This window comes from Strongylocentrotus purpuratus, unplaced genomic scaffold, assembly GCF_000002235.5.
Source record: "Strongylocentrotus purpuratus isolate Spur 01 unplaced genomic scaffold, Spur_5.0 spur5_scaffold_2, whole genome shotgun sequence".
Lineage (NCBI taxonomy): Eukaryota > Metazoa > Echinodermata > Echinoidea > Camarodonta > Strongylocentrotidae > Strongylocentrotus > Strongylocentrotus purpuratus.
The window spans coordinates 22,847,487-22,875,376 of record NW_022145605.1 but is presented as its reverse complement, the minus strand read 5'-3'; the positions used below and the strand labels follow the sequence as shown (position 1 = coordinate 22,875,376).

General features: G+C 37.7%; 1 protein-coding gene across 2 annotated transcripts; it reads left to right on the top strand.

The window, feature by feature from the left end:
- On the top strand, nucleotides 1-26,830 carry LOC582170 (lissencephaly-1 homolog). Of its 2 annotated transcripts, XM_003728400.3 has the most exons (12): nucleotides 1-134; nucleotides 3,169-3,424; nucleotides 8,635-8,713; nucleotides 12,911-13,192; nucleotides 14,003-14,099; nucleotides 17,145-17,319; nucleotides 19,642-19,738; nucleotides 21,506-21,637; nucleotides 22,169-22,192; nucleotides 24,488-24,586; nucleotides 25,447-25,603; nucleotides 26,166-26,830. In XM_003728400.3, the coding sequence occupies exons 2-12, from the start codon at nucleotides 3,393-3,395 to the stop codon at nucleotides 26,237-26,239; spliced, it is 1,248 nt and encodes a 415-aa protein (XP_003728448.1). In that variant the 5' UTR covers nucleotides 1-134; nucleotides 3,169-3,392; the 3' UTR covers nucleotides 26,240-26,830. The 2 variants fall into 2 exon arrangements, with proteins under 2 accessions (XP_003728448.1, XP_787226.2); XM_782133.5 differs by lacking the exon at nucleotides 22,169-22,192.
- The last annotated feature ends 1,060 nt before the right edge of the window (nucleotides 26,831-27,890 follow it).

The following is a 27,890-nucleotide window of genomic DNA, read 5'->3' as shown; positions in this document are numbered from 1 at the left end:
GTAAATTTTCAACGTGTAGAAAATATATGCGAGTCGGAAATACGGGAACAATATGCGCCGTGAGAAAGCTTGAATCAACGGACGAATACTGCTATATTTAGTTGATATATGACTATTGAATTCTTTATTTTCAGGTGAGTTATCTCTCATCAATGATTATTTATACCATTTAATTTGATATCTATTTAGTGCATAGTTTGGGTGTGTGCATGGAAATTGCGAAGGTGTCGCCATGATGGGCGAATGTTCATTTGCATCAGTTTGCTCCGTAGGCGTTGACATTTGTTGTGTTTGACTGCTAGCGAGCCACTAGCCAATGCACTTCCACTGTGTGTGTGTGTGATGTGAGTGAATGAGGATGGGGGAATTTCATCGTGTTCAAGTCTGCACCCAGAATTTGACTTTAACAAGAAAAAACTAAATGACCTAAATAATGATTACTATTCACTCTTTTGCTTGGATATAAGCGATTGTCATGGTGTGAAATAAGAAATCACAAAATCAACGAGGATCGTCCGCGTAATGCCGTAAACGTGGACAAAATAAATTGCGTCCTAAAATTTAAAAAATTGCGTCCTAAAATTTAAAAAATAAGGATCGTCTGCATTTTTGCGGACGTTTTTTTTCTTCAGTGCTCTGCGGTTTTTGCAGGTTCCTGATCCGCGATGCGAAAAACAGATTTCATGTAAGAAAATAACCCCAGTTTACTGTCTAGATCTAGATTCTAGAGTCTACTGTTTTATTGTTTGCCCGTCTTCCCGAGGATTTATTGCTCACAACATGAAAGTCTCTGTACAAAGTCAATGTAAAGTGCATGAAGAAAATCATTGCGGAATCCATTTTTTTCGCATCGCATGCTCGGATCCGAAATCAGAAATGTCTACGAAAATGCAGCCGATGCGTTTAGGTCTGCATCTACGAAGACGATCCTTATTCACGGACCAGCGCCCCTGCTGGCAATGCGAAAAACAGATTCCGTGTAGTAAAATACCCCCATTTTACTGTCTACTTTTACGGGGTTGTCTGTCTTCCCAAGGATTTATCGTTCATAACGTGAAAATCTCTGTGCTGCGTCAATGAGAGTGCATCACGGAGCATCACCGTGGAATCCCTTTTTCGCATTGCCAACGCGCGGATCCTTAAAAAGGATCGTACTCGAAAATGTGGACCATCACTATTTTTAGGAAGCAATTTGTCCGCGATAACGAGGATAACTGACGATCCTTATTCTCGGACCAGTGCCCCTACTGTACAGTGCAGAGTGGTTTCCTATTTCGATAATTTAGCTTGACGCAAAACGAAAAAACTCTGATATCAGTCAAGAATTTTAATGTTGTTTCTGCAGCATATAGGGCAGAGCTACCAAGTGTCACGCATTAGGTGAGATATCACGCATTTCGAGGGTCTGGAAATGCTCTCACGCACGACGCGCATGCTAGATTTTGAAAAAACGCTATACCTATATGTGTGTTATCCCCTCCCCCGCGTGCTTGCGCGCCGAATCATGCAAATGTCACGCATTGCTGATCTTTGAACTTGGCGTCTCTGTAAAGGGACACTGATTTTCCGCGATGATGGAATTCACGGAAATGACCATTTGACTTTTGACCATTTGAAACAGAAAATCGCGGAAAACCCCTTTTACCTCAAAACTGCTTATTTTTCAAGAAGAAAAACTGAAAACTCACACTATTTTTGTGATTCGTTATGCAGTGAAAAAATCTCGGGCCTCAAATCATGGTTAATAATTCCGAATATTTAGCGATATTCAGATTCTTAGGAGACATGGTGCTGCCATTTTGTTTCGCTGGACCAATAGAGATCGTTAGGCACACGCACGCCAGCAGCAGGCGCTAAGTGCGGCGTTATTGTACACACGCTGTTGTCCAGTTCGAAAAGGGGCTAGCATGTGCGCCTAAAATCGATCGATCACGGATCGCTGACATGACAGCCAAGACTGAAATGTTTACATCGTTCGTCGACGACGGTACTACTGTTTCCTTCGTCAGGAATATGTCGTGTTCTGACACATTCCGCTAACTTTAGTCTGCTTGTCTAAGTTTGAATTTGAAGTTGGTAAATCTAAACATTTGATAATTTGTCGCAGGTCTAGCCTAGACCCTAGAGTAGGGGTCTATATTTAGTATTTTGCATCAAGTTTATCCTGTCCCGTCCATATGTTTTTGAGTGGTTATCAGTGGCTTGTCAAAGGCGGCGGCTTTAATAGAACATTTGTACCCTACAAGTTCATGTTTTAATGAAAATCTTATGTAAACAGAATTTTAGTTTTTTCATGTATACAAAGTCTATGGCAAAACGTAATTTCCGTTTTTCAGCCCATCTGAAACGGAATTCCAGATTTTTTGAAACGAAAATCAGTGTCCCTAAGCATTTATGTGGAGAATGCCTGTTTCCGCATTGCCATTTGCCAGCTTGATATTTTCTATACAACAACAAAAATGACAACACTGATTGTGCCACAGTTGTCATCTTTATAAACAAGATCAATTTCAGCATCTGAAAATTGTCAAGGATGCTTGGTCATGACTCATGACCCATGTCAAATTTGACAAAGCTTTTTATTGATTTGATTTGAGATGTTGATCGTGCTTTTTTTACCACAAGTGAACTTCAGAAAATAGTACCAAAATTTAAAAAAAAATATGAGAAATCATCTTTCAATAAATAATTACAGGACTTGATTTAATTAAATTGATTGACAAATGGTTTTGCAAATATCGGAAGTATATGAATTTTTAAAGAGTACCCGGTACGTAATAAGATGTCCAGAGTGTGCACATAAGTTTAAATGTGATTTCTCAAAAGCTAGAAGCCACAAAATGAAAATGAAAATAATGCACAAGTAATCAAAATCCCGAAGTTCAACTTACAGCTACAGTTTGATGAATTAGCTTGTGGGTCACTACCAATTTTTCTTTGCATTGTAAAGGTTTCACAGAGACCTTGTATGGACCACTTCCGAATAGTCAACTTGAAAAAGTGAATTATAAATTGATACTACTGCTACTACTACATGTAGTACTACATGAGCTTGGAGCTGGACAAGACAATCCTTGATGCAGAATCTTCGGTATCAAAAAGGCAAAATCCAATACTAATATACATTGTGTGTCATGTAATTTTGATTTGTTTGCTTTTTACTTCCAGGTTGACCAGAGATGAAGCAGAGGTAGCAAGTGTGGAGGAAGCTGCTGTGTAGTTGTAGTGAATTATTAGAAAGAATTCTGACAAGGAGAAGGAGGAGAAAGATAAGAAGGAGTGCATTCCCCCCAGTAGGATTACTCTGATGGTGTGACGGAGAAGAAGGAGGAGGAGGAGGACTTGATTCTCACAGTGAGGGCTGATAGTAGCCAATAAAACACACAGTCATCATGGTGCTGTCACAGAGGCAGAGAGAAGAACTGTAAGTACTGTACTATGGCAGTTTTGTAATAGAAACTAAAAAACCTTCATAGCCTAGACAGTACTTGGGACGTAACCAAATCATATCTTCTTGTCTGACTTGCAGAATTTCTAATGAGGTAGGAGTCTGGATTTGTAAATTGGTAAAAGCCTTGTTCAGGTATGCTGCTGTTTTTGTTATTAGGATGTACAGTAAGTGTACATTTCTGACAGCCATAACCTATTTTCAAATCCTGTCATTGATGGCGTTGGTTGATAGGCCTTGTTGTATCTGTGGTCATGATGTAACATGTGTACCCTTATCAACTACAGTGGCAGATATGAAAATCTTCAACAAAAAAACAATCAAAACTTTTTGGGCTCCATGCAGACACAGTACAAATTCTTAGCGAGCGAGATTGAATAAGGCTAAGCTTTGAAGTTTGAAACAACAAATATATCCTCCTAATCCACAACAAATAAACCATAAAACATCACCTTTGCCTGAACAAATGATAACCAAAATATGCCATAGATATGATTCTAGACATAATTCTACTGTATACCACAGAGGGCAGGAGATAAAGGGAAAATGTCTGCCCAGTTGCAAACATACACTTGTTTTCTTATCTGAATTTGATGCTGATACAGTTTTAACTCCACAAACTACATGTATTTCTGTTAGATATTTTTGCTTGCCAAAATGAAGAATATCTGTGTTGTAGTGAATAAAGGTGAGAATTTATCACACAAAGAATTTTCTGATTTAATAACACGGAGTGTAATCGTACGTTTTGTGCAGATTTTGTGAGCATTCTGAAGGCAGAAGAATGACACATTCATTTAATCTATTTTCAAGCTCAAAGCCATGCAATGTGACTTCGTAAACCCATGCAGGACCTTTATTTTACTGCTAGGGTGCAGTTGAAGGTGCCAATTTGTGCTTGTGAACTTGTCACAAATAATAGTAACAATGTCGTTTTTAAAACTAAAATTGACAGACAAATTTTCCTCCAAGTCTAAACAGAAATCCAGACATTGGCAGCTAGTTTGGTTCTAGTTTCCGAGTGTTGAGTTGACACCCTGTGAATGATTGAGCTGGGAGACATTTTTACTCAAGGTGCAATGCCGGGGCTCTTCCGAGCATGAGCGAGCGTTATCCGGCACAGGGACAGCTGGAGGGGCATAAATCGACACTAAAAAAAACAAAAACAACATGGTAGTCTGGTACGATTTCTTGTACACGTGTAGTTGTCTAACAGATGTGTACCAACAAATCTCTGTGTATAAGACACACTTTATTTGTTATATCACATACACACCATACTGCTCCAGTAGTATGGTGGTGGCAAAAAAAAACAAAAAAAGTAAAAAAAAACAACAAAAAAAACATGGCGTCCGAATACTTGATTATTCGCTTGTAAGCCTGGGAGTGTACTCGGGTACCTCATTACACTGTTGTGCACAGCCTTAATAATAATATTGAAGAATTTGGTATCTGTTTGTAGAAAAAATAGTGTTCTACAAGAAAATTATGATTTTTTTTTTCCCTCTTTGAAATGTCAAAGTTGAGGGTGTTGCTTATGCGGCGCTGCCGCCTTATCGCCGGTAAATACGGTACACGATTCTTCCGTGTACGCGTCAAAGCCTTTAAAAATTGGAACAACTTTCCTCTTCTTCAAATGTTGATTGTCCATCAGCAGTCTCAGGAATGTGACTGGGTCTTGTAAAGTAATGGTGTGGAAGACAAGGGAAGGGCAAGCGTTTTGATGAATAGGGATCAATCAACAAGTGTGCGCATGTAAAAATGACGCCTGGCTGGAATGCTCCCCAGGGAGTGGAGAATGTGCATACATTGTGTGCGTGCGTGGTATTTGTTGGGCGTTCGTGGATTTGAGTGTTCCTTGCACATTTTGGTACCTAACACTTGTTGTGTTCTACATTTTTATCATATCGTGTATCTACATTTATAAGCCTACACGTAAGCCTGAATCCAATGACCGGGGTAATAATATACTTATCTGTAAAGTGCTTTGTGAGGGCCTCCGGTCCTGAAAAGCGCTATATAAGAACGAGCTATTATTATTATTATTATTATTATGTATAGCCTCCTGATTCTTTATTTTATTTCTAGAATACAACTTAAATGTAGGCCCCCCCCAAAAAAACATGTTGTATTGCCCTTAGGTGCCAAAACATACAGTTTGTCAGTCGGTTGGAAATCTTTTTTTCTCCCTCTTTGGGCTGCTATTTCTCAGTTTCGAATTCTCTAAAAAAAAAAAATTCTCTAAAAAAACAGCTAAATTTTTAAAATATTTTGTTTAAAACCGACCATAGATTTCAAGATTTTCGGGTCGATCGCAAAGGGCAATACAACATCTTTTTTTTTTTATAGGCCTTATGCACATGCACAATATTGATTTGAATGGTATTGGGTAACCCTGTAAGTTGGGGCTCTGATCGGATCAGAAGATCGGAGCGACACCCGCGCACCTTTGATCGATATCGGATCGGAAGATCGACAAAAAAAATTGGCCGATTTTTTATGTTTTTTTTTGGACGAAATGCATACCTACATTATAATTCAAGATGGCGGCCCGCATGTTTTGCCTCTGCTCTTAGACCAATGTTATTAATTTCAAAGTCATGAAAAGGCACTAAATATCAACAAACATGGTCTACAACAGCTCCAAATGACAAAATAATCCCAGCCATGGATTTTTTTTCAGCATTTGATAGCCAAAAACTTGAAGAAAAAAAAAAATTCTGCCGATTTTTTTTCCGATCATTTTAATTGATCGGCGATCGGAAATTATTCTCCGATCACCCCTGATCGGATCGGTATCGGCGTCCGATCCGATGATCGTTTACAGGGTTAGTATTGGGTAGGAAACGATCGTTTATTCCATGAGCTGATTGGCACACAGTGTACATGTATTTCATGAGTCGGCATGGCGAGTGCAATATTTACATGTTCCCTTGTACACCTCATGGATGACATGGCATTCGATATCATAATTACTATTAATTGTATGATGTATAGAACTGTACCTCCATTTTTCCAGTTAGATCCTTATGTTTTTAATTATTTACAACATAAAATTCAGGGAGAAAAACAGTTTGTCCTTAATCAAGAATTTTGCATGGGCGCTACACGTATACAACCATTGTCTTAGCCTTTCGGCATTTAAATAGGCATTCACTTTTTCACCTTTTCGCAAACCCAAATCCTTGACACATGGAACAGTCCTGCATGGTCATCCGGATACTTTTGGTGCAAAAACCCTTCATACAAATAATAATAAACAATATTGCTTGCAAATGGTAATGTACATGTAGGTCACCAAGCTGACACGGCATCCTGAATAGAACTTTTTCAAAAGCCCCCTGGATGCAAGTCCAGACTATGCAGTTCATTATTGCTCAAAACAAATACAGTAAGAAGGCAATATGCCATTATGATTATATGTAGAGAGCCTTACAATTTTTATAGGGATTTCTGTTTACTGCTTTTCTTTAGGCTTATTTACAACTGTACATTGCAGATAATGAAAAACCAATTTGAATTACCATTGATTTTTTGAACTACCATTTCACACAGCTGGAAAAAACCCATTTAGCATATTACATGTATTGTCTGCTTATTCTATTTAAAAAAAAAATATTTTAAAAGTTAGTTTTGCGCATGCTTCACTTGTCGGTGCTCTGCAGCAGCATGCACAGAAACGAGGAGAATCACAAAAACTTGAATGTCTCTGGTGTTTTGAGCGCGATCATTTACTTGTAAAAAACGTAGTTTGGCTGGTATTTAAAAAAATATCCTCCAGAGCTGGGGTTTTTAAAGCCGTGTTCATGGGTTGTTGCCTAGCAACTTCCAACTAAATTCTGAATTGTGAGAATAACGAATGGTTTTTCCTTGCGGTATAAACAAAGCTATTTCTTCTCTTCTAGATGTCAGGAGATCTTATCATTTTGATGCCTTTGCTAGGGTGCTTATTTATTTCTTAAACCATGAAATAAATTATTGATTTGTTGAATTGATTTTCATGTACATGGCCATTGTTCAGTAGTCAGTACATATATCCCTGAAAGCTAATGCCCTTTAATCCCTTTATTGATTGATTTTATATTTCTTTGATTCAATTCTAATACTGTCCATGTGGGATGCAGAAGATTTTGTAAAGAAAGAATGGGAAGGATGCCGTTTCTGCCATTGATTTGCTAGAATACTGTACATGAAACTCATATTCAAGAACTACCGGTACTACATGTATATCTTATGTGTGGTGTACATGTACATGTACATGTAATATTACTACATGGTGAATGATGACTCATATTGAGCATAATGAATTCTGCAGTGTAGCATCATGCATGCTATTATTATAATACACTGCACTGATTGATGTGCATGTAGCAAAACTGGTATTCGAAACTGTAATATTCTAATTCACTAGTGTGCATGATATTGAGATATTTTGATACATGTACATGTACATTATACAATTTAACTTCTTTCACAAGCATGCCAAAATAATAAAAGTAGAACAATCGAGTTGGGATAAAGGATTACATTTTAGCCCATTAAAAAAAAAATAATAATGTCCCAGTCCGCTTCCTTTTTTGAGGCCACCTCCTTTTTTTTTTCTTTCTTTTTTGTATTGAAAATACATGAAAAACATACTGTACTGCTGAAATTATGTTTTTATGAATTAAAAAACAAACTAAACATAAATGCCGGCGACTATCTTGATAAATAGCCCGTTTGGCTGGACATCGGGGAAAATTTACCGAGCAGCCATTTTGAAGAAGAAAAGAAAAGAGAAAAAAGGGCATCCTCCTTCCTAATTTTCAAAAAGGCAGAATGCTAAACATGTTTTGTTTTTAATGCCCTTACATGTGCAGTGTAGGAACGCATTTGCTATAAAATACCAATACCTATAAATGTACATGTTACTTCTGTTGTTTTATCTTTTATTGTCATAATGAAAAATGAGAAGAAAAAAAAAGAGTTTCAGTCATTATTTTAGTTCACTCATAATAAGTGAAAATTATGAAGTTTATTTATGGAGCACAGTTTTGATCACAATACATACTGCTTCGTCTATGAAAATTTGTTTAAATCAAACAAGTATTATTCATTTAATGTATTCATTTGTTGCTTGCTTTTGTACTAATTGCGATTTTTACTCATCCTCCCATTTTTTTTTCCTTTTCCTTCTCTCACCATAGAAATAAAGCTATTGCAGATTACTTGCGTTCAAATGGCTATGAGAAAGCACTTATGGAATTTCAGAAAGAGGCTGATATGGTAAGTTCCAAACTGTCTTATGATCATCATAAATCCAACTACAAAGCAATAAAGTACAGCAGCAACCCACGTGTGTGCGTATGTGTCAGTGGACTTGCATACAGTACACTTCAGGGCTTTCTTGCATGAGCCATCCCTGCCATATGGACAAATGCTTAGGGGAGGAAAATGCAGAACTTTGTGCATTTCAAATGGTAACCCAATGCCCAATCGTTTTACCTGTTGGGAGATCCAAGTCTGATTCAAGGCTTCTGCATCTCATAGGGAATAATCATGCATTTTATACAGTACTTATAAATGCATCATCTCTCTATTGCATTGTCTTTTCACGCCACTTGAAATCTTTAAAATTACATCTTCGAGATGGGCTGCATAACCCTTTGAAGATTGCTAGAAAAAGACAAAATTGTGAATGAAAACTAAACAAGTTTTAAAAAATGGGGGTAATTCGGCCATTAAAAAAAAAAAACATGTTTAGCCTCCCCGTCCACTTCCTTTTTGGGGGCCGCCTCCAATTTTTTAAATTTTTTTTTAAATTAAATTTTTCAAAGAAAAAAAACATGAAAAACACTGCTAAAATTGATCTATTCCTGTTTTCGAAAAACAAAACATGTCAGCGGGCATCTTGAAAAATAGCCCGACTGTCAGGGAAAATGTACCGAGCGGCCATTTTGAAAGAAAAAAAGAGGACGCTAAACATGTTTTTTAAATTCTATTTGGCCTTATGTGCTGACTGTTTTTTTGTTCATGTACATGTTTGCATTTACAGTCTTTATATTTAACTTTTTGCTGGCTGTACTTGATTGCAGTTTAATTAATTTGAAGTACAGCTATCATTGAAAATTGATATGGGGACTTCAAAGAGATTGATTGGGAGAGGCAAGACAGGGATGAGAAGAGATAGAGAGAGGGGGAGAGACAGATGGAGAAGGGGAGAGAGAGATAATAGAAATAGATGGGGTGGGAAGTGAGATCTACCAACAATGGGAGAGATATACCTTTAATTCATAAAATGCAAGGGATTTCTTAAAGTGAAGATTAATGATTGGAATATCTACGAATCAACATGTGCACCTGCAGCACATATACAATACTAGTCTGTAGAAGTTTAATAATGAAGATGTAATTCCAATCTCACTTTTTAATCAGAAAGTCCTAAGAGAGCCCTTCTAGGCATATATAATACATAAGAAATAATAACACTTTCAGGAATGTGAAAGAATGCATGTAGGTTACTTAACAAAAATATATACAATACAATTAAGGGGGAGGGGAAGGGGGTAGAGATAAGATGAAACAAATCATTGAAAAAAATAAATACCGTACATGTCTTTCAAAATAGATTTCTATTAAGGTTCTGGAAGAAAAATGAAAATGTTCAAGCTGTAAGAGAAGACGATGAACAGGTATTACAATAAAATAAAGGGGGAAGTGGAGAGGGTAGAGATGAGATGGTACTGGTAGAATTTTCAGTTTGATATTAAGAAAAGAGAGAAGGTAAGAGAGGATGAGATGAGATGGGATGGAGAAAATGAAAGAGAATCAGATGAATGGAGAAAAAACAATAATCAGTTTATATCATGAAATTTTGTTCATGGGGAGACCAAGAGAGAAAAGACAGAATATGAGCTCTAAAAAAGCATGGGTGCATATACATGTATGCATGGTATGTGGAATATATGAAGTAACAGTATTGGATGTGCATGTGGGGGTGAGCAGCTGCATCCTCTATGAGGGCCTCCCTACGTCTGGAGTGGGTGAGTGGATGTGTGTGTCTGTGTATGTGATGCTGTGTGTGTGTATGTGTGAGTATGAAAGGGATGCAGTGGTGGTGATGCAGTCGGTGATGACGTGGAAGTAGTAGTGGTCTGATGTGATGGGTAAATAACCTTGCTCTCTACATCAGATGTGGAGTGGTTTTTTTCTTCTTACTTGGCGTCGTCCCTCCCACTCTCCTCGTCGCTCATCACTTGTGTATTTAACGCATCGTTTGCTTTTCATCACTGCATTAATTGGAAGATCTAGTCTTCAGAAGTTTAAGATGGATATTTATAATCTTCATTTCACATGACTTATAATGAGCACATGCATTGTACATGTACTTGTAGATAAAATTTAATTTTGGGAGAAAATGAGACTCCTTTCATGTATCATTGTATTTGTAAACCAACCAAACTAAACTATAGATCTCCCTTGCTCTCCGACTTCCCATCCACCCCATCCTACCCCATCCAACTCCTCCACCCCACTCCTCCACTCCACTGCTCCACCCCACTCCTCCACCCCACTCCTCCACTCCACTCCTCCACTCCACTCCTCCACCCCCCTCCTCCACCCCCTCCTCCACCCCCCTCCTCCACCCCACTCCTCCACCCCACTCCTCCACCCCTCTCCTCCACCCCCCTCCTCCACCCCACTCCTCCACCCCACTCCTCCACCCCACTCCTCCACCCCACTCCTCCACCCCACTCCTCCACCCCACTCCTCCACCCCACTCCTCCACCCCACTCCTCCACCCCACTCCTCCACCCCACTCCTCCACCCCACTCCTCCACCCCACTCCTCCACCCCACTCCTCCACCCCACTCCTCCACCCCCTCCTCCACCCCACTCCTCCACCCCACTCCTCCACCCCACTCCTCCACCCCACTCCTCCACCCCACTCCTCCACTCCACTCCTCCACCCCAATCCTCCACCCCCCTCCTCCACCCCACTCCTCCACCCCACTCCTCCACCCCACTCCTCCACCCCACTCCTCAACCCCACTCCTCCACCCCACTCCTCCACCCCACTCCTCCACCCCACTCCTCCACCCCACTCCTCCACCCCACTCCTCCACCCCACTCCTCCACCCCACTCCTCCACTCCACTCCTCCACCCCACTCCTCCACCCCACTCCTCCACCCCACTCCTCCACTCCACTCCTCCACCCCTCCACCCCACTCCTCCACCCCTCTCCTCCACCCCCTCTCTGTCTCTGTCTCTCTGTCTCTATTTTTTTGTCCCTCAATTTTTTGTCCTTCGATCTATTATTGAATGTGTAAAAAAGAAAATAAGAAAATAAAGAAAAGCACTCCAATGTAGATTATTGACCCACTTTCCTGTGTTTTTATTCTCTTAATTTCTTTCTTCCTTCTACGATAACCATAACTTTACATTGATGTACATTTACATGTATTTACCACAATGATGTAGACAGATACATGTACACGTACAAATAGGTCTGTTGATCTGTGTCTCAAGGAAAAATCACTTTCTGTTTCACTTTTATCACAAATCAAATACATGCACACTCTATAAATAAAGAGCTCATGCTGTGCACGTACATGTACATGTACATGCACCATTGTTGCTCAATCTTCAGTCAACCTCACCAAATACATTAATTTGTATTGAATAAAATCATTTGGTTCGTAATTATAATTATAATTATACATGTGATCAATAGGGCCCTTGGTAACACTCACCTATACATTGTACCAAACATGAAATGCTAATTTTAAACTCAATTTCCCATGATCGATTCTGTGTGTTATACAGTGTATGAAAGAAGTGCTGATTATTATTTTATTTTGTTTAATTTTGTTTTTTTAATTGTTGTTTGTACCTGTATGTCTTGTTATGTTGATGCAATTATCTAGTCCCGTGCATCGGTTTATACTACAGGTACATTTCTTTCAAAATTTTGGAATTAAAGGAGTAGGGGCCTCATGAGAAACCTTTAAAAATGGAGTGCTTTTGTTACATTATACAGGTATGTGTTTAGAAAGCAATGAGTTGGACTGCATGTACTGCATGTACATGTATGTGAAAGGCAGGAAGTTGTTTATCTGTATACCTACTTGCGTACTGTATGTGTAAGTAATTATTGAAGTAGTTTTAGATAGCAGGTCATAAAACCTAATTGTTATCCTACATCATCGTCTGGTAATGTAGTGCTCAGTCTACCGGTAAATCATGTGCAACACTACATGTAATTGTAGAAATGTAAAATTATTCTCTGTGGTAAAGAGACTGACATTTTTTTGTCAATAATCAAATACAAAATCTAATTTATTTTCTGTGTTCGTGTTTCATAAATCGAGCTTCATTTATCCTTTCTCAAGTTATCTATTTACATGCATACAATTCAGGAATGAGCTTAAAATTTGTCATAACACATGTATTTGATACCATTTGCTATCTTTCTGTTACAGCCTGACGAAGTAGAAAGAAAGTACAATGGTCTGCTGGAGAAGAAATGGACCTCGGTAATCAGATTACAAAAGAAAGTTATGGACTTAGAAATGAAGCTGAACGAGGCGGAGAGAGAATTCAGCTCGGGAGGTCCTAACAGGGACAAGCGTTCACCGACAGAATGGCTCCCCAGACCCCCAGAGAAGTACTCTCTGAGCGGTCATCGCAGCCCTATCACAAGGGTCATCTTTCATCCCGTCTACAATGTCATGGTCTCGTCATCGGAAGATGCCACTATCAAAGTAAGCTGCTCCAGTTTCCAATCTTCAAGTGTGTGTCGTAACACTTTTTCATGACTTGATTTGATTGAGATAGGCCCTTAAAGAGAAGGTTGAGTTCTGGGAAGAGGTAAAAATAATTTGTGAGCGTTATCATTGTATTATGCAAGTGTGGAAAAACATCAAATGAAAAATGTACCCTGAAAAGCATGGCTCTTTAAATGCCTTAATATTCTAAATGTTCTAAATATAGCATGTAACATAAAAATTGGTTCAGATTTTTATGCCACATGTTTGTGTACATGTAGTCCCATATGCATCTTTCTGTGTACAGTGCTTGTAACTTTACCAAGACTGGGCCAAATTTCTTATTATTTTGATGATTCCAGAGCCTTACAGTGCACACCAATACTTATATGCTAGATGATCAACCTTTTCTGATCGATTCCTCAACGTGTCTTTTACAATTCAATGGCATGACCAGAACTCAACTTTATCTTTAAGGTCCACTACTAATTGCATTTTAAACTGGTACATGAAACATTGAAATACATCTGATAATTCATGTGATGATGCAAAATAGACTGTGTCAAAAGACTAAGGTTTATTGAGCAAATAGAAAGATTTACAACTTGGAATTGTAGCTTGTAGTTTAAATTCAAATGTAATTCCAGTGCTCCACATTTTGCAGGAGGTCCTTACTAGAATGTTCAGGTTCTGTATGCATTTTTGTTCCTTGTTCTTGAAAGTTAAAAAGCTTGGGGGTCCAGTCATCGATATTTGAGGGCCCATTTGCCCCTTGTTATTATGAACTCTTATGTCTCTTCATCACAGGTATGGGACTATGAATCGGGAGATTTTGAGCGTACGATGAAAGGACACACAGACTCAGTTCAAGATATATGTTTTGATCACGCAGGCAAGATGCTTGGTAAGTGCACAAGTATTATAACATATTAAATGATAACTGTAGAAAAAGTAGGAATCTATTATGTTTTTTGCATGAAAAGTCTTCATTTACATTGTCGAAAAACAATCTGAAAAAAACTTTTTTTTTAAACAGACAAGTATAGAGGCATGAGCATCATGCTTAATGGACCTACAATGTAAGCACTTTATAAGCAGCCATCATTATTAATTTAAGAAAGGACAGAGATCGGTAATCTTACATGATATCATTATCTCCCCCCTCCATTTTTTTGTTGGTTTTTTAAGACGAAGAAGGAATATACATGCATATTATGCGAGTATATGTAAATTTGAATTCAAAACAAATTCTTTATTATAGTATTCGGCAACAATGGTCATAAACTGACTGACTTGCCTAAATTAAACAACAACAACATTACTGGGAAATTCTGTAATAAATGCCAGTGTTTGCCAGTTCTGGTTTAATGGTGAGTAGTAAGCATGTGTGACCTGTTGCTGCTCAGCACGCAATATCGTTGAAGTGGGGAGAGTCATATGACCCAAAACCAAATTAATTCAACGTTTTTTTGGAGCGTGGATTCACATTTCAGAAACTGCTAGAGTTTTTGTCAGAGTATTTGTTGATAGTTGCCTAGCAACCTCCTACAAAACTCTAGAATGTGACAAAAACCAAGGTTTTTTTGCTTGCTATGTAAACGTTCATATTGTTGATATTTGTGACTCCTATTATTTTGTATCTGTATGACCTCAGTAAACGGAGCAAAAAGGAACAAGGAGTCATTTGAACCTGGTTAAATCCTTATTTTTCACACACACTTTGTGTCGGTGTATCTGGAGTTAGGCTAATGCTATAAAGAATTACAGACCCATGACCAAGCAGAACAATACACTTCAGGTACACCATTCCAGGACTCTTTCAGGTCAACACATTCAAAAGATATTTGTAACTTGACACACTACTACTTAACCCAGTGCTCATTGAATATGCTTAGAGGGCCTTTGTTGCGCGCAGTTGCCATTCATCTACACTAAAAATCTGCTGTACTGTAGGTACCACTTTATACATGTATCTGGACAAGCCTTTGCTGTAATTTAATTCAGAAAGATAAATCATCGATTTTCCAATTACAATGTTTTTTGCTCACCCCAATGGACTATAGCAAGATATGAGGGTTATTTATTTTTTTACCCATCAGCACATTATGACCCCCCCCCCCCCATGATTGTACGGCTCACCCAGGAATTTACCCATATTGAAATAAGTACATGTATAGTACTGTACACAACACAGTTTGCAAGCTCATTCGTGAGATACTTTTTTTGAAAGCTGTATCTTTCACGGGATATATATATACAATAGATGGATTACAGGTGATTATCTACCTGCTCTGTGTGGTCTCCGTTCATTGTTCATGGTAGTAAACAAATCTGAACTTGACCTTGGCCTGGAGTACAACCTGACACACTTACAATGCTTTGCAATGCAATGCATGTTTGTAGTAAAGTAAAGCCTTTTTCACACCCTAGACAATAAACCATACCCCACCTAAGATAACTGTTGCAACAAAATGATAAAAATGAAGCCACCGTCAGTGTGCTTCACATTGTATGACACACAGATTAGGGGGTATGAGACCTTTGTTCCGCACTTTTTCTTGATCCCAACTTGCCATTCATTCACATGTATGATGGTTTTGTAGTTTGCTGTCCCAGTTTTTCTGAGGTGGTTAACCACACCGTGTATGAATGAGGCTCCAGGGTTTAAAGACTACATGTACCTGGGACCTGTTTCATAAAACTTGTTGTCAATAACTATTTACGATAACTGTTATAAGCTACTGAAATCCGTGCATTTAATTGGCTAAGAGCAACTTTGTCATAGAAATTTAACATTTGTTATTGATAACAAGTTTGATGAAACAGAGCCCTCTCCTCCAGAGGAATAAAAGGTCCATCATCTAAGAAGGTCCTACATTCAATATGTAATGTTTTGAATGTTGTTTACAACCATTTGTAATGTTGCATCCAAATAAGCCGGCTACCACACATTGATTGCATTGTGTGGTGGTGGTATAGTGGTGCATAGATCAATCCGTCTGACTTCTTCCTCTTGTACCCTGGCTTCTTCCAGTGGTAGAGGTGCAATGAAATGTCAGATATACAGAAATATATAATCCCAGGATACGTCTGAGCGTAATTTCATCTGAACGTGTGCTCGGTACATTTACCATTGATAATGTGATACTTAATGTAGTCTAATGGCTCTTTCCCACACCAAAGCATGATAACCATGTTTGGAATTTCCTGTACTCATTAATATGAATGACATTGTTCATTTAAGCATTGGCAGTATTCTATTAAAGGGTAAATGAAAAAAAAAGAAGGTTGCCTATGTTTGCTGTTCATCTACGTACTGTAGCTGCCAACGATTCCTATTTGGAGCAATGACTCCTATTTTTTGGTCTTCAAATTACATGTAGTGTTCCAAACCTTGGATTCTTTAATACTGTTCTAAAAACAACTGTGTAAACTGCATACAAAGTACACTATATTCCAAATTTTGTTTTGAGAAATTCCTCATTTTACAGTTGCCTGCTTTGGCGATTCTTAGCTTTATGCCTTTATACAGGAATGAATCATGAAAACTGGATATGATATGTACCTTAGATCATCAGGATGATAGTATTTAACATGTCCAGGGGGAGTTTCAAGAGGACTAAAATCGACGTAAGTTGGACTTAACTATGGCAGGCCGTTCAGGCCACTGTTTGCTCTTACCGTTATGATCTTTAGATATTTTTCCTTCAATAATGAACTATCAAAAAATGTAAATTCTGTAGATTTGTGACCATGATTTGTACATCCTTTGAGAGACCAGTGCCAGTAAATGGTGAGAGAAAACAATGGCATGAACTGCCTGCCATATTAAGTCCAACTTAAAGTTGATCTTAGTCTTTGTGAAACTCCCCCCTGTATTTTGTATCAGTTTTTCTTTTGCTACAGGGTGACTAAATTATCAATTTTTCACTGTTCCGTCCCTGTGCAGCTTCCTGCTCTGCTGATATGACGATCAAGCTGTGGGATTTCACCACCTTTGAATGTATGAAGACCCTCCACGGCCACGACCACAACGTCTCCTCCATCAGTTTCCTATCGTCAGGAGATCATCTAGTCTCATCCTCCAGGGATAAGACCATCAAACAGTGGGAAGTATCCACTGGGTAAGTAATACCTCAGCAACTTTAAAAAATGATATTGATAATATTATTTGATATTTATATAGTGTACATATCCACCATGCATGGTGCTCAAGGCGCTCCAACATTTACCCGGCTCTGCTAGGCAGTCGATTTCGGCGCTCACAGCATTCAAGGAATTCCTTCCTACCGGTACCCATTTTACACCTGGGTGGAGAGTGGCAAATGTAGATTAATATCTTGCCAAAGGACATTCGTGCCGTGGCGGGACTCAAACTGCAATTATACAATTGATACATGGGAATGAGGGAATTATACGATCTATCTGCACCCAATGTTTAGTGCAAAGCCGTCAGGTGGAGTATGAAAGGTGTATAAATAGCCTCAATAAAGGTGGATAGAACCTGTAGTGTACAAATGAAAACATGCATAATTTGGTCATCCGTCACCATCTGGTCATCCCTTCTATTGACCAGACCATCAAGTGAAATTTAAGTAGCCACTCCACACTGTCCCTATCAATCATCAATTCATGGATGAAAGTGCCCAAAATATCTTCTACATTTATTGTATCTCAATAAGGAGGGCGGGACAAGATACAATTTTTTTTTACAAGGGTAAGCATTGTGGTATTATTATGCTTCTTCCTTATGGAAATGATATACCATTATTCAAAAAAAAATATGTGGTCAACATACAGTCGATTTGCAAACAAAACAATTTGCCTTGTCTGTATCCTTCAAAAACCCACAATTATATACTTTATTGTAGCTAGTAGTGTGTATACAGAGAGAGCCACTTTACTAAAAAAATACCAATAAATCATGATAAATCTCCCTCTCCCTTGAACAATAGATGTCCCTTTCTATGAACCCCATCAAGAATCATTGCTATGCATACAAAGCGCTGGAGAAAATCATTCTGCCCTTGAACTTTGTTCAATAAGAGTGCTCTTCTCTCGTTTTTACATAAACTTCTCAGCAGTATGTGATTCAGGCTGAATTTATCAATGTATGTTGCTAAGTAGTGGATGGAAGATGGGGAGTCGTGTATCTCCTTAGACCTGGGAATGACCTAATACTGAACATTTTTGTGTAATTATTTATATTTTTCATTTGATTTGCCTGTCCATTTAAAGGTATTGGGTATCTTTGCCTCAAATTCTAATCTAAATCCTGGATTTAGCTCATGCTGCAATCATAGTGATAAACCTTGGGTCAGCCAGGAACCCCATGACTTTTACAAGCCGATCGCCTGTCTGATTATCAAGATATTTATTATTGGAAATCGAAATTTCAAAAACCGTTTTGAAATGAGTATGGTAAAACTGGTCACTCAAAGATATTTTCTTTTTGAGGCACTTCATGATCATTTTGAAGCACAATTTTTTTAGGGCTTCAATATTACACCATACCACAGACACTTATAACACGTAACACGTAAATGTAGGGCCATGCATCTCAGATTTAACATTGTTAAACGATGCCTTTAAAGCCTTTAAAAGGCATTTACCAAAGTCTCCTTTTCAGGCAAATCCATCATTTATGTTGAGTTGTCTTTGAACAATTGCTCTTGAGTTGACATGTATGTGAAGCACTTCAGTATTTATATTTGCTCAAGAGAAGCAAGGTTTCCCCCATAACTTGCAACATTTCCTTCTCAGTTGCCATAGCAGCATGTAAAAATTAAATCCTCAGACATAATTGATACAGGTTATAAGAAAAGGCTGAAATATGATCCTTTGGTGTGGTTTGAGTGTATACTAGCTGTACTTCCTGTGTGTAAGATTAGACATGACTTGAGATACATGTACAGTATATGTGTGAGGTGTCCCATAATATGCTTCTATGGCAATGAACTGTTAATGAGGAAATGAATGATGGATTCTTGCCAAAAAATACTGTGCACAGAATGAACTTTCGATACTAATGTGAAATTATTCCCAGATATATTTCTTGGAAATAGGAATACCGGTATACAACGACATACAAATATATAAAATTGGTTAATATTAACTATTAATTATGTCAATATATGCTGCTAAGTTCAAAATTAGATACCGGTAGACATGTATAGTTTTCCTTTTCTCACATTTAACTACCCGTACTTGATCCTCAAATATATATTGGTTTCATATATGAAACTTGGATTTTATCCTTCTTGTTGATTATTTGTGTGTGTAAATGCTATAATATTTTTGCAGATGTCCTTTTCGAGTTTTTTGAAATGGAAATGTTTTTCTTCATTTTTGACTGGTCATGCTCTGCAATTAAAGTAAGCATAACCTTGTTCATAAAAATAAAAAAGCGATTACCTTTTATTGAAATCTTGTTTTTGTCTTTATAGATATTGTGTGAAGACATTTACTGGTCACAGGGAGTGGGTTCGTATGGTGAGGCCAAGTCCAGATGGTTCTCTTCTGGCTAGTGCTTCGAATGATCAGGTAAGCCCTCCATCCCTAACAGCTGACAAGATAAAGATTATGAAAGCAGGGCCCCGTCTTATAAAGAGTTGATATCAATCGCAACTATGTACATATTAAGAGATAGGAGACTGCAAACTTGTGATTGATTTGGATCAATCGCAACTCTTTGTAAGAATGGGCCCTGAGCTCACTTAAGTACGTCTTTCCTTCTTTTTATGACCATACAGTACATATACTATCATGTTATTTTAGAGGAATTTTGAAATCTTTATTTCAGTTTGAAACACTTCAGAGCACGGAGAATGAGAGAGAGGGGGGGGGGGGGGGGGGGGGGGGGGGCTTGATAAAGATGGAGTAAGTCATTTGCTCTCAAATATGGGGGTCACAAGGTCTATCATTTAAGAAGGTCATACATTAAATATGTACTGTTTCTAAAAGTTGCTGACAACAATGTGTAACAATGTTGCATCCAATTAAGCCGGCTACCACACATTGATTGCATTGTGTGGTGGTGGTATAGTGGTGCATAGATCAATCCCTCTGACTTATACTGTTGTACCCTGGCTTTTCCGGTAGAGGTGCAATGATTTGTCAGATACAGAAATATGATATCAGGATGTATGTCTCCACTGAATATCATCTGAACTTGTGCTCGGTACATTTACCGTTGATAATTTGGTGCTTCATTTAGTCTAATGGATCATTCCCACTCGAAAGCATGAAAACCATGGTTGGAATTTACTTTACTTGCAGGATTTAAGCGACCAAAAGATGAATAGAACATAGTTTTTTTTATGATACTGATTGAATCCTGCTCTTTGATTTATTAAGAGCTTCCCATAGAATGAGAAGCGACACACAGAGCTGCCAACCATTCCGTTTTTGCCCGAATTTCTCCTTTTTTTCCTCCAAATTACGGTATTACGTTTTTTCTTCATAAAATACGTTTTTAATTTTTTTAATTTTTTTTATTTTATATTTTATTTTTTTTATTTTTACATACCGCACGTCAAACAACTGCCCTAAAATGGTGATTTGATCACAAATTCTATAGAAAATTTAATTTAAAAGATACTTCCCCCCAAAAATGAAATGCCAATATTACCAAAATAACCACCAAAAGAAATTCCTGCTTGTATGGAAAAAACAGCATGATGAATGAACATTTCTGCATTGGAAGTGTGTCGCTCGTGGTTGTAAGTTTCATTTTTATGAATTTTTTTTGTTGCTTGAAATTCCTTTTTTTTTTGCCATCATGATTCCTTTATTTGGTCGCACAAGGTTGGCAGCTCTGGACATATATCATTTTGTGGGAAAAAGAAATGAACATAAGAGAAGATAGATAAGTTGTTGATAGTGAATTTCTTACCTGCAATTTTGACCGATCAGAGGCCTAGGGTCTTGATTTGTGGTATACAACAAACAAATATACCGTAAATCAGCTTACCTAATGAAGTAGTGAAGTGCTCGCGGGCCAGCATTTTCTTTGCACAGCACTTGTTCTTAGTTTATTTATTTTACTTAGTTTTATTTTATTGAGAGTTTCCTTTCTTTTTTACTTTGATGCTTAAATTATCCATATCAAGCCTATGTGTATCAACCTTTTTTTTTATATGATAACCAATCATTATTGATGACCTGTAAATATTTTGATATTAGTTTTGATTGAATAAAACATACAAATATTTTTGTGGTTTTTGTTATATGATAGCTTTTACTGTATCCATGCAGTGTTATATGCCCTTACTAATCATCAACGTTATGATTGTATTTTCTTTGATGCAGACCCTACGTGTTTGGGTGGTAGCCACTAAGGAGTGTAAGCTGGAGCTACGAGAGCATGACCATGTGGTAGAGTGTGTCGCCTGGGCTCCAGAAACAGCATACCCCACCCTCAATGAAATTAAAGGAGTAGAGGTATGTATGGATTGTAATTGTTTGTTTTGACAGTGTTGAACATTGATTTGTGGGGGGGGGGGGGGGGGGTTGCAAATGTATCGATGTTGACTTTGTCAGACTCGTTCTGGGCCCCGTTGCACACAACTTACCATTGGTTGTAACTTTGGTAACTACCATTGAAACCTTGATTTTGATTGGCTGTTGAGCCCTGTTACCATGGTAGTTGCCATTGATGGCAAAGTTACCATCAAAGGTAAGTTTTATGTAACAGGGCCCTGGTATTTCAAATAACAAAAAACCTACATGATCAAATTTGTTTCAGAGGAGAGTAATTAGCTAATGGATGGTGAAAATTAAATAGTGCAAATCTAAACTTTTTTTTTTCTGAAAAAAAAATAAAATGACTGTAATCAATAAGTAATGAAAACATGATTTATATAGATGAAAAGTACTCGCGTCTCCATATTTTAAGTGCTTTTCCTTTTTAAAATGGTTTCCTCTTATTTACCTCAAAAAATCTTTCTCTTTCCCTATTTCTGTTGGTGATAGCTGAACAACTATGATGGTCTAGAGGTAGATAATGGTCTTGTGTACAAGCATTGTCTCCCTGTGTTTTGTGTAGCATTTGACCATGCATGATAATAGCATCATGAACCTAGATTTACAGCATGTCATTTGAGAGTAACACTGAACATAGCCCTCAAAATGGAAATCGTTTTCACTATGTGGATTTGTTTGTTTTGATTTGACAATTCGCTTCATGCTTGTTCATGAGCGAAAATGTGAGAAAGAGCTCGGATCGGACTGTATGCTATAAGTCTTGGATGAATTGGATTAATTAGGGGTGATGAAGACAGTGATGTGACATTTGCTCCAGGCTTTATTCTGTTAAAGGTATAGGGTTAGGGATGCAATTGGGATGTAGATTATGTTACGGATCACAATATGGATGTGATGGTTATTTTACCTGACTGCTAAGAAAGCATAAATGCTTGTAAGTAAGCAACCAGACGGCCGACGGCTTTAGGTCCTCTCCGAGGGACCTGGTAATGAGGGTTAATGCCTTACCAAAGGGCACTAGCGCATCGCCTTGGTTTCTAACCCGGGTCACCGGATTACAAGACCACTGCTCTACCGACTGAGCTATCGTGCCTCCTTGGTTGAAGTTAGAATCCAGTTAGTGTAGGGAACTGCCACAGTTGCTGTACAATCGATGGAGACATGTGCATATTGAAATGAATGATAACAGGATGAATCATGAAATGAATGACTGATTTATTTTACAAAGGGCTCTGTTATAAAAAGTGTGAAATGTGCCTGCAAAATACATGCTTGGTTGTATGCATGCATGGTTTCTAATCCTGAATGAGCTGATTTAAATTTCTTTAAAAAAACATATATCTGTCAAGTAAATACCCTACTTGTCTAGCCGTGTCAAAAATCAATTTTGTTATAACTCAAACTAGGATTTTAAAGTTTGTATTTCGTTTAGATTTTTTAGTTATCTTTTGGTTTTGAAGTGATGCTAGGTCTAGTGCCAGTGTAGTTTTCCCCTTATAGTTTGTATTAAGTCAGTTTAGTGAGACAACATATTGATATAGCTATTTGTAATTAACAAGTTTCAACATAGATTGCATTGTTATTACTTGTGAGCTGAATAACCCAACCCTGTGTCATCAATTTTATTTTCTTCATCCCTACCCTTTACTCCAAGCTTTCATTAGGCTTACCCTAGTTTGTGTGATTCCCAGTTTTGTATGATGGCCTAAAGCAGTCATTTGTTCCTTTTTATTTTATGTGGATAGAGAAATTGTGATCATCAGTGCTTTGATACAAGATAATAAATACGCTTATAGGTTTCTCTTCAATTCAATTTTGCAAGATTTTGAAAGTGGGATACCTTACAAATAGTTCAATGCCATGTATTTCCTTCCCAAGTCTTGTATGGTTAATTTATTTTGTGTAAGAAGCCCTCTATTGGTGGTGACATTTCAATTGCATTTTGGTCATAACAAGTACAACAATCAGTGTTATCTTTAGATAACAGAATTCCACTTTAGTTTTGAGTTATTATTAACTTTTTCCTTACTTCTCTGTACAAAGATAATATTGAAATCATTAATGATGGCCCATGAATAGATTGTGATGCAGAAAGTCATCAGTTGAACCATGTTCAATGATTAATGTGCTTCTGAGTATCATGCACAATAAGGCTTGTACCATTATATACTTTGTCATTTATTTTAGTGGCTGATTCTAGTCTTTGATCCATCATTAATATGCATGGGATTGAGTGTAAAACAAGAATTTTTGTGTGCCTGAAATGTTCACAAATTTTGTAATCGGTTCAGACTTGCAGAAATGTCATGCTGCAAAATATACCGTACATTACAACCTGCAGTGGGGTTTTGCAATGTGTGAAAGTGTCTCGCCTTGAAAGTCTTTCGTTTTACAGTAGTACATTAAGCTTAAAGTGACTCAGTAACATTGCCTCAGATTCTGAAACAAAATCCTGGATTTGGCTCATGCTGCAATCATAATTTCAAACCTTTAGGTCAGTCAGGATTCCTGTGACTTTTACAAGTCAATCCTATTATCAAGATATTTATGATTGGAAATCGAAATTACATTTTTCTTTTTCCTAACAGTTTTTATAACACTACAGTCTATTGGGGGAAATGAGTATGGTCAAACCAGTCACTCAAAGATTTTAATTTTTTTGAGACACGTCATGATCATTTTTTTTAGGGCTTCAATATTACACCATATCACAGACACTGATAACACGTAGGGCCATGCATCTTAGATTTAACATTGTTAAACGATACCTTTAAAACTGATTTTCTGAATGTATCGTTACATTTGCAGAAGAAAGGAGCTCGCTCTACTCCGTTCTTGGTGTCTGGTTCCCGTGATAAGGCCATTAAGATCTGGGATGTGAGCGCTGGAGCATGCATCATGACTTTGGTAAGTCCAAACTGCCAGAAAAACATCCAGAATTGTCAGTGAGACAATTATTCTATGACAAATCTTTCTCTTTAGAAAAGTTTTCCAATTTTCAGTGATAGCTTTATGAAGTATAAGTCTTCTTTGTATCTCATGTTTTACTGTTTTTCATTCTTGGTAGTATAAAATAAAGTTAATAATTCATATGGACATTATTATCATTGATGTTTGAATGAAAAACATAGAAGCATTCAAGTCTTTTATAGTAAGTCTGTATAGTTTTTGATTCCCAAAACTTATTACAATTGATCCGTTACAAGTTCAAAGATCAGTTGTATCTCCTCAATCAGTTGCATCTGATGAAGTGAACAACAGGGGGGTGTTTCACAAAGATCCTAAGTAGAACTTAACACTAAGTTGGACTTAAAAATTATGGACAGCCATTGGAGCCTTAAAATGAAATATATTCAAAAGCAGAAATTCAAGTATTTTAGACTTTTTTTTATAAATTCCACATCAAGAACATGAAATCTCCTTGATGATAGAAAATATGAATGATTTGAATCAACATTTTATGCCTTTCAAAATAACTTTTACAAAATATTTTCAAAGATGCTAACGGCTTTCCATAATTTTTAAGTCCAACTTAGAGATAAGTTCAACTAAGAATCTTTGTGAAACACCCTCCTGATGGTGATGATGATATAGGGCCATGAATTTAAACAGGAGATAGAGCCAAAACATTGAGGCTATAGTAATGACCAATTTAGACAGGGAGATAGAGGTAAATATTGAGGCTATAGTAATTAATAATTTTATTGTTTGTATTTTGAATTCATTTTCTTTGCATCACTTTTCCCTTTACCTCTGCATCTGCACAGACTGGACACGATAACTGGGTGAGAGGAGCTGTGTTTCACCCTGGCGGCAAGTTCATCATCAGCGTGGCCGATGACAAGACATTACGTGTGTGGGACTACAAGAACAAACGCTGTGCAAAGAAAATGCTGGCCCACGAGCACTTCACTACTTCGCTAGGTAAGCTATTAATGATTTATTGTATACGGCATATCAAGATTCTAGGCCTCTGATTGGCCAAAAATGCTGGCAATAAAATTCACTACTGATTGTTTAGCAGGCATAGTCCTACCTGCATGAAGTTAACAATTAGATTTGGGAAATTTCCCTATAATCAGATATATTTTGACAAGCATAATTTGTCAAAATATCTCTTTTTGAGAATCCACTAGCAATATGTGGTATATGTCGCAAATACTGACTGCTTTTGGGGAGGGGGGATTACGGTTAAGACTATATCTCCTCTGTGATCTTGAGATGATGCTATGCCCCTTGACTTTGTCTTGGGGCGCAGTACAGTTTCAAGATCACTTGGGCAAAAGTTTTCACTGTCAAGATTTGCATTCTATGTCATAGACCATATTAAAAAATCATTGGTAGTCATAAGGTAAATGGTCCAATTGAATTTAACACAAACTGGTTGTTATACAGATTGTATTATTTTGTAGATGAGGATGCAGGTTCTGGTGATGTGTTATCTAGAAGGTATTACATGACACTGTGCATTTGTTCTTCTTGGCAGATTTCCATCGGTCGGCCCCGTACGTGATAACAGGCAGCGTGGATCTAACTATCAAGGTCTGGGAATGCCGTTGATGACCGGCCGAGCGTCGTTATAAAGCAACCCTTCTCCCACCTCAGTTTATCCTGGATATGCTCTGTAACCAACTACGTCACCTTCACTCCTCTTCTCCTTCCTACTCTCTCCTGTATGATGAGGCAATGCATAGCCAAGCCAGCAAGCCACCCACCCACCAAGCAGGGTGACTAGGCAGTCAGGGTGGAATGCATACAGGAAGACCTTATCACAAAACATCTGTTGTATGTCGGCGCATGAATGGTAATCATATTGAAGCACAGTACGTTGAAGCAACTATAATATTTGATAAACGCTCATTAGCTCGTTAAAGCTAACATAGCACATGTTTAGGACAAAATACCATTTAGAAAGCATTTTTTTTCTTTTTTTAGTTCTACATTTCAGCAGATTAGAGGTATGCACAAATGATCTTAATTAGTAAGAAATCTAATATTGAAGTTATGATGATCATACAATTGATGTACAAGGTACCTAGTGCTTCACATACCCATATATGCTCTCTTAACATTCATGTTGACGTATCGACAATGCCGGACTGGAGAGGAGGAGCTGAAGAAGACAATTTTAAGGCGTGTTTAAAAAAAAAAGATAATTATTTTTGTTGCAATACTGCTATTCAGGAATATTTGTTCAGCATATGCAGTCAACAATGAGTGAGGTTCTTAGGATATTAGTGAGACTGTAAGGAAGGAAGGAGGATTTAGTATTTGGAGAGGAGTAGCTTGTGCGTTTAATTATGCTTCTTATGCATCATGTATCTAACGTGAATGAGTTTACGAAGCGTGCGAAATTGGCAACACTATTTGGACTATTATATTATGCTATGATATAACTATTACGAGCTGCACTCATTATTGTAGTCGACCATTTTGATTTCATATGTATATCTTTATGTCACTAGAACCTGTCCGTTGTGAAGGACACCCTCTTGTGGTTCGCATTGTCCATCTGTCTACAAGTCAAAAGTCTCTTTATTTTTATTATGCAGAACTACTGTAGAGCCAATACATTTTGGACAAGATGTTTCGTGTAGCACATAGCCTAAACTGTGATTGGGGCTTGATGTAAAGTTTACAGTGTGAATACAAGAAATGACAAACGCTATCATTATTAAATCTAACGGTCATATTCAGCAGCTCAGCAATTTCATGTGAATTCTGCGTCGGTGAAAGTGGAGCCTTGTCATGTGATGATATTATTACGCTCTGTCCGATCAACGTATCACTTGGTTAATCGATGTATATATGAAGTAATATTGAATATTGAATGGTTACCAAATTGCTGTATAAAAAGCACAGAATTCTAAATTGGATTGGAGAGTGGTCTCCGAAACGATTTGTAGACACAGGTAGTCTGTGACTTGTAGAGTAGCTTTTAGAGCTAGTGTAATGTAATGTATGTGTGAATGAATGAATGTAGTACATGTTTCCACAAAGAATATCTCTCATCCCTCCTATCAATATAGTTACGATGGTCTGTACCCATTGCCGACTATGAAAATGTGTGTATTTGTGTCTTTTAGGGGGGTGCACGCCCCCGAATAGCATACTATTTGCATACCATTGTATAGATTACGTGCAGGACAGTCCATGGTATGATCCGATTAATTGAAAGGATACACGTAGGTGCAGATGTCGCGTTATTGAT

Bases quoted from the DNA above. Each gene is read 5' to 3' on its own strand.
- LOC582170 (XM_003728400.3), top strand. From the start codon at position 3,393: ATGGTGCTGTCACAGAGGCAGAGAGAAGAACT. The intron at 13,193-14,002 runs GTAAGCTGCTCC...TCTTCATCACAG, and splicing joins CGGAAGATGCCACTATCAAA to GTATGGGACTATGAATCGGG. The intron at 19,739-21,505 runs GTAAGCCCTCCA...TCTTTGATGCAG, and splicing joins CTAGTGCTTCGAATGATCAG to ACCCTACGTGTTTGGGTGGT.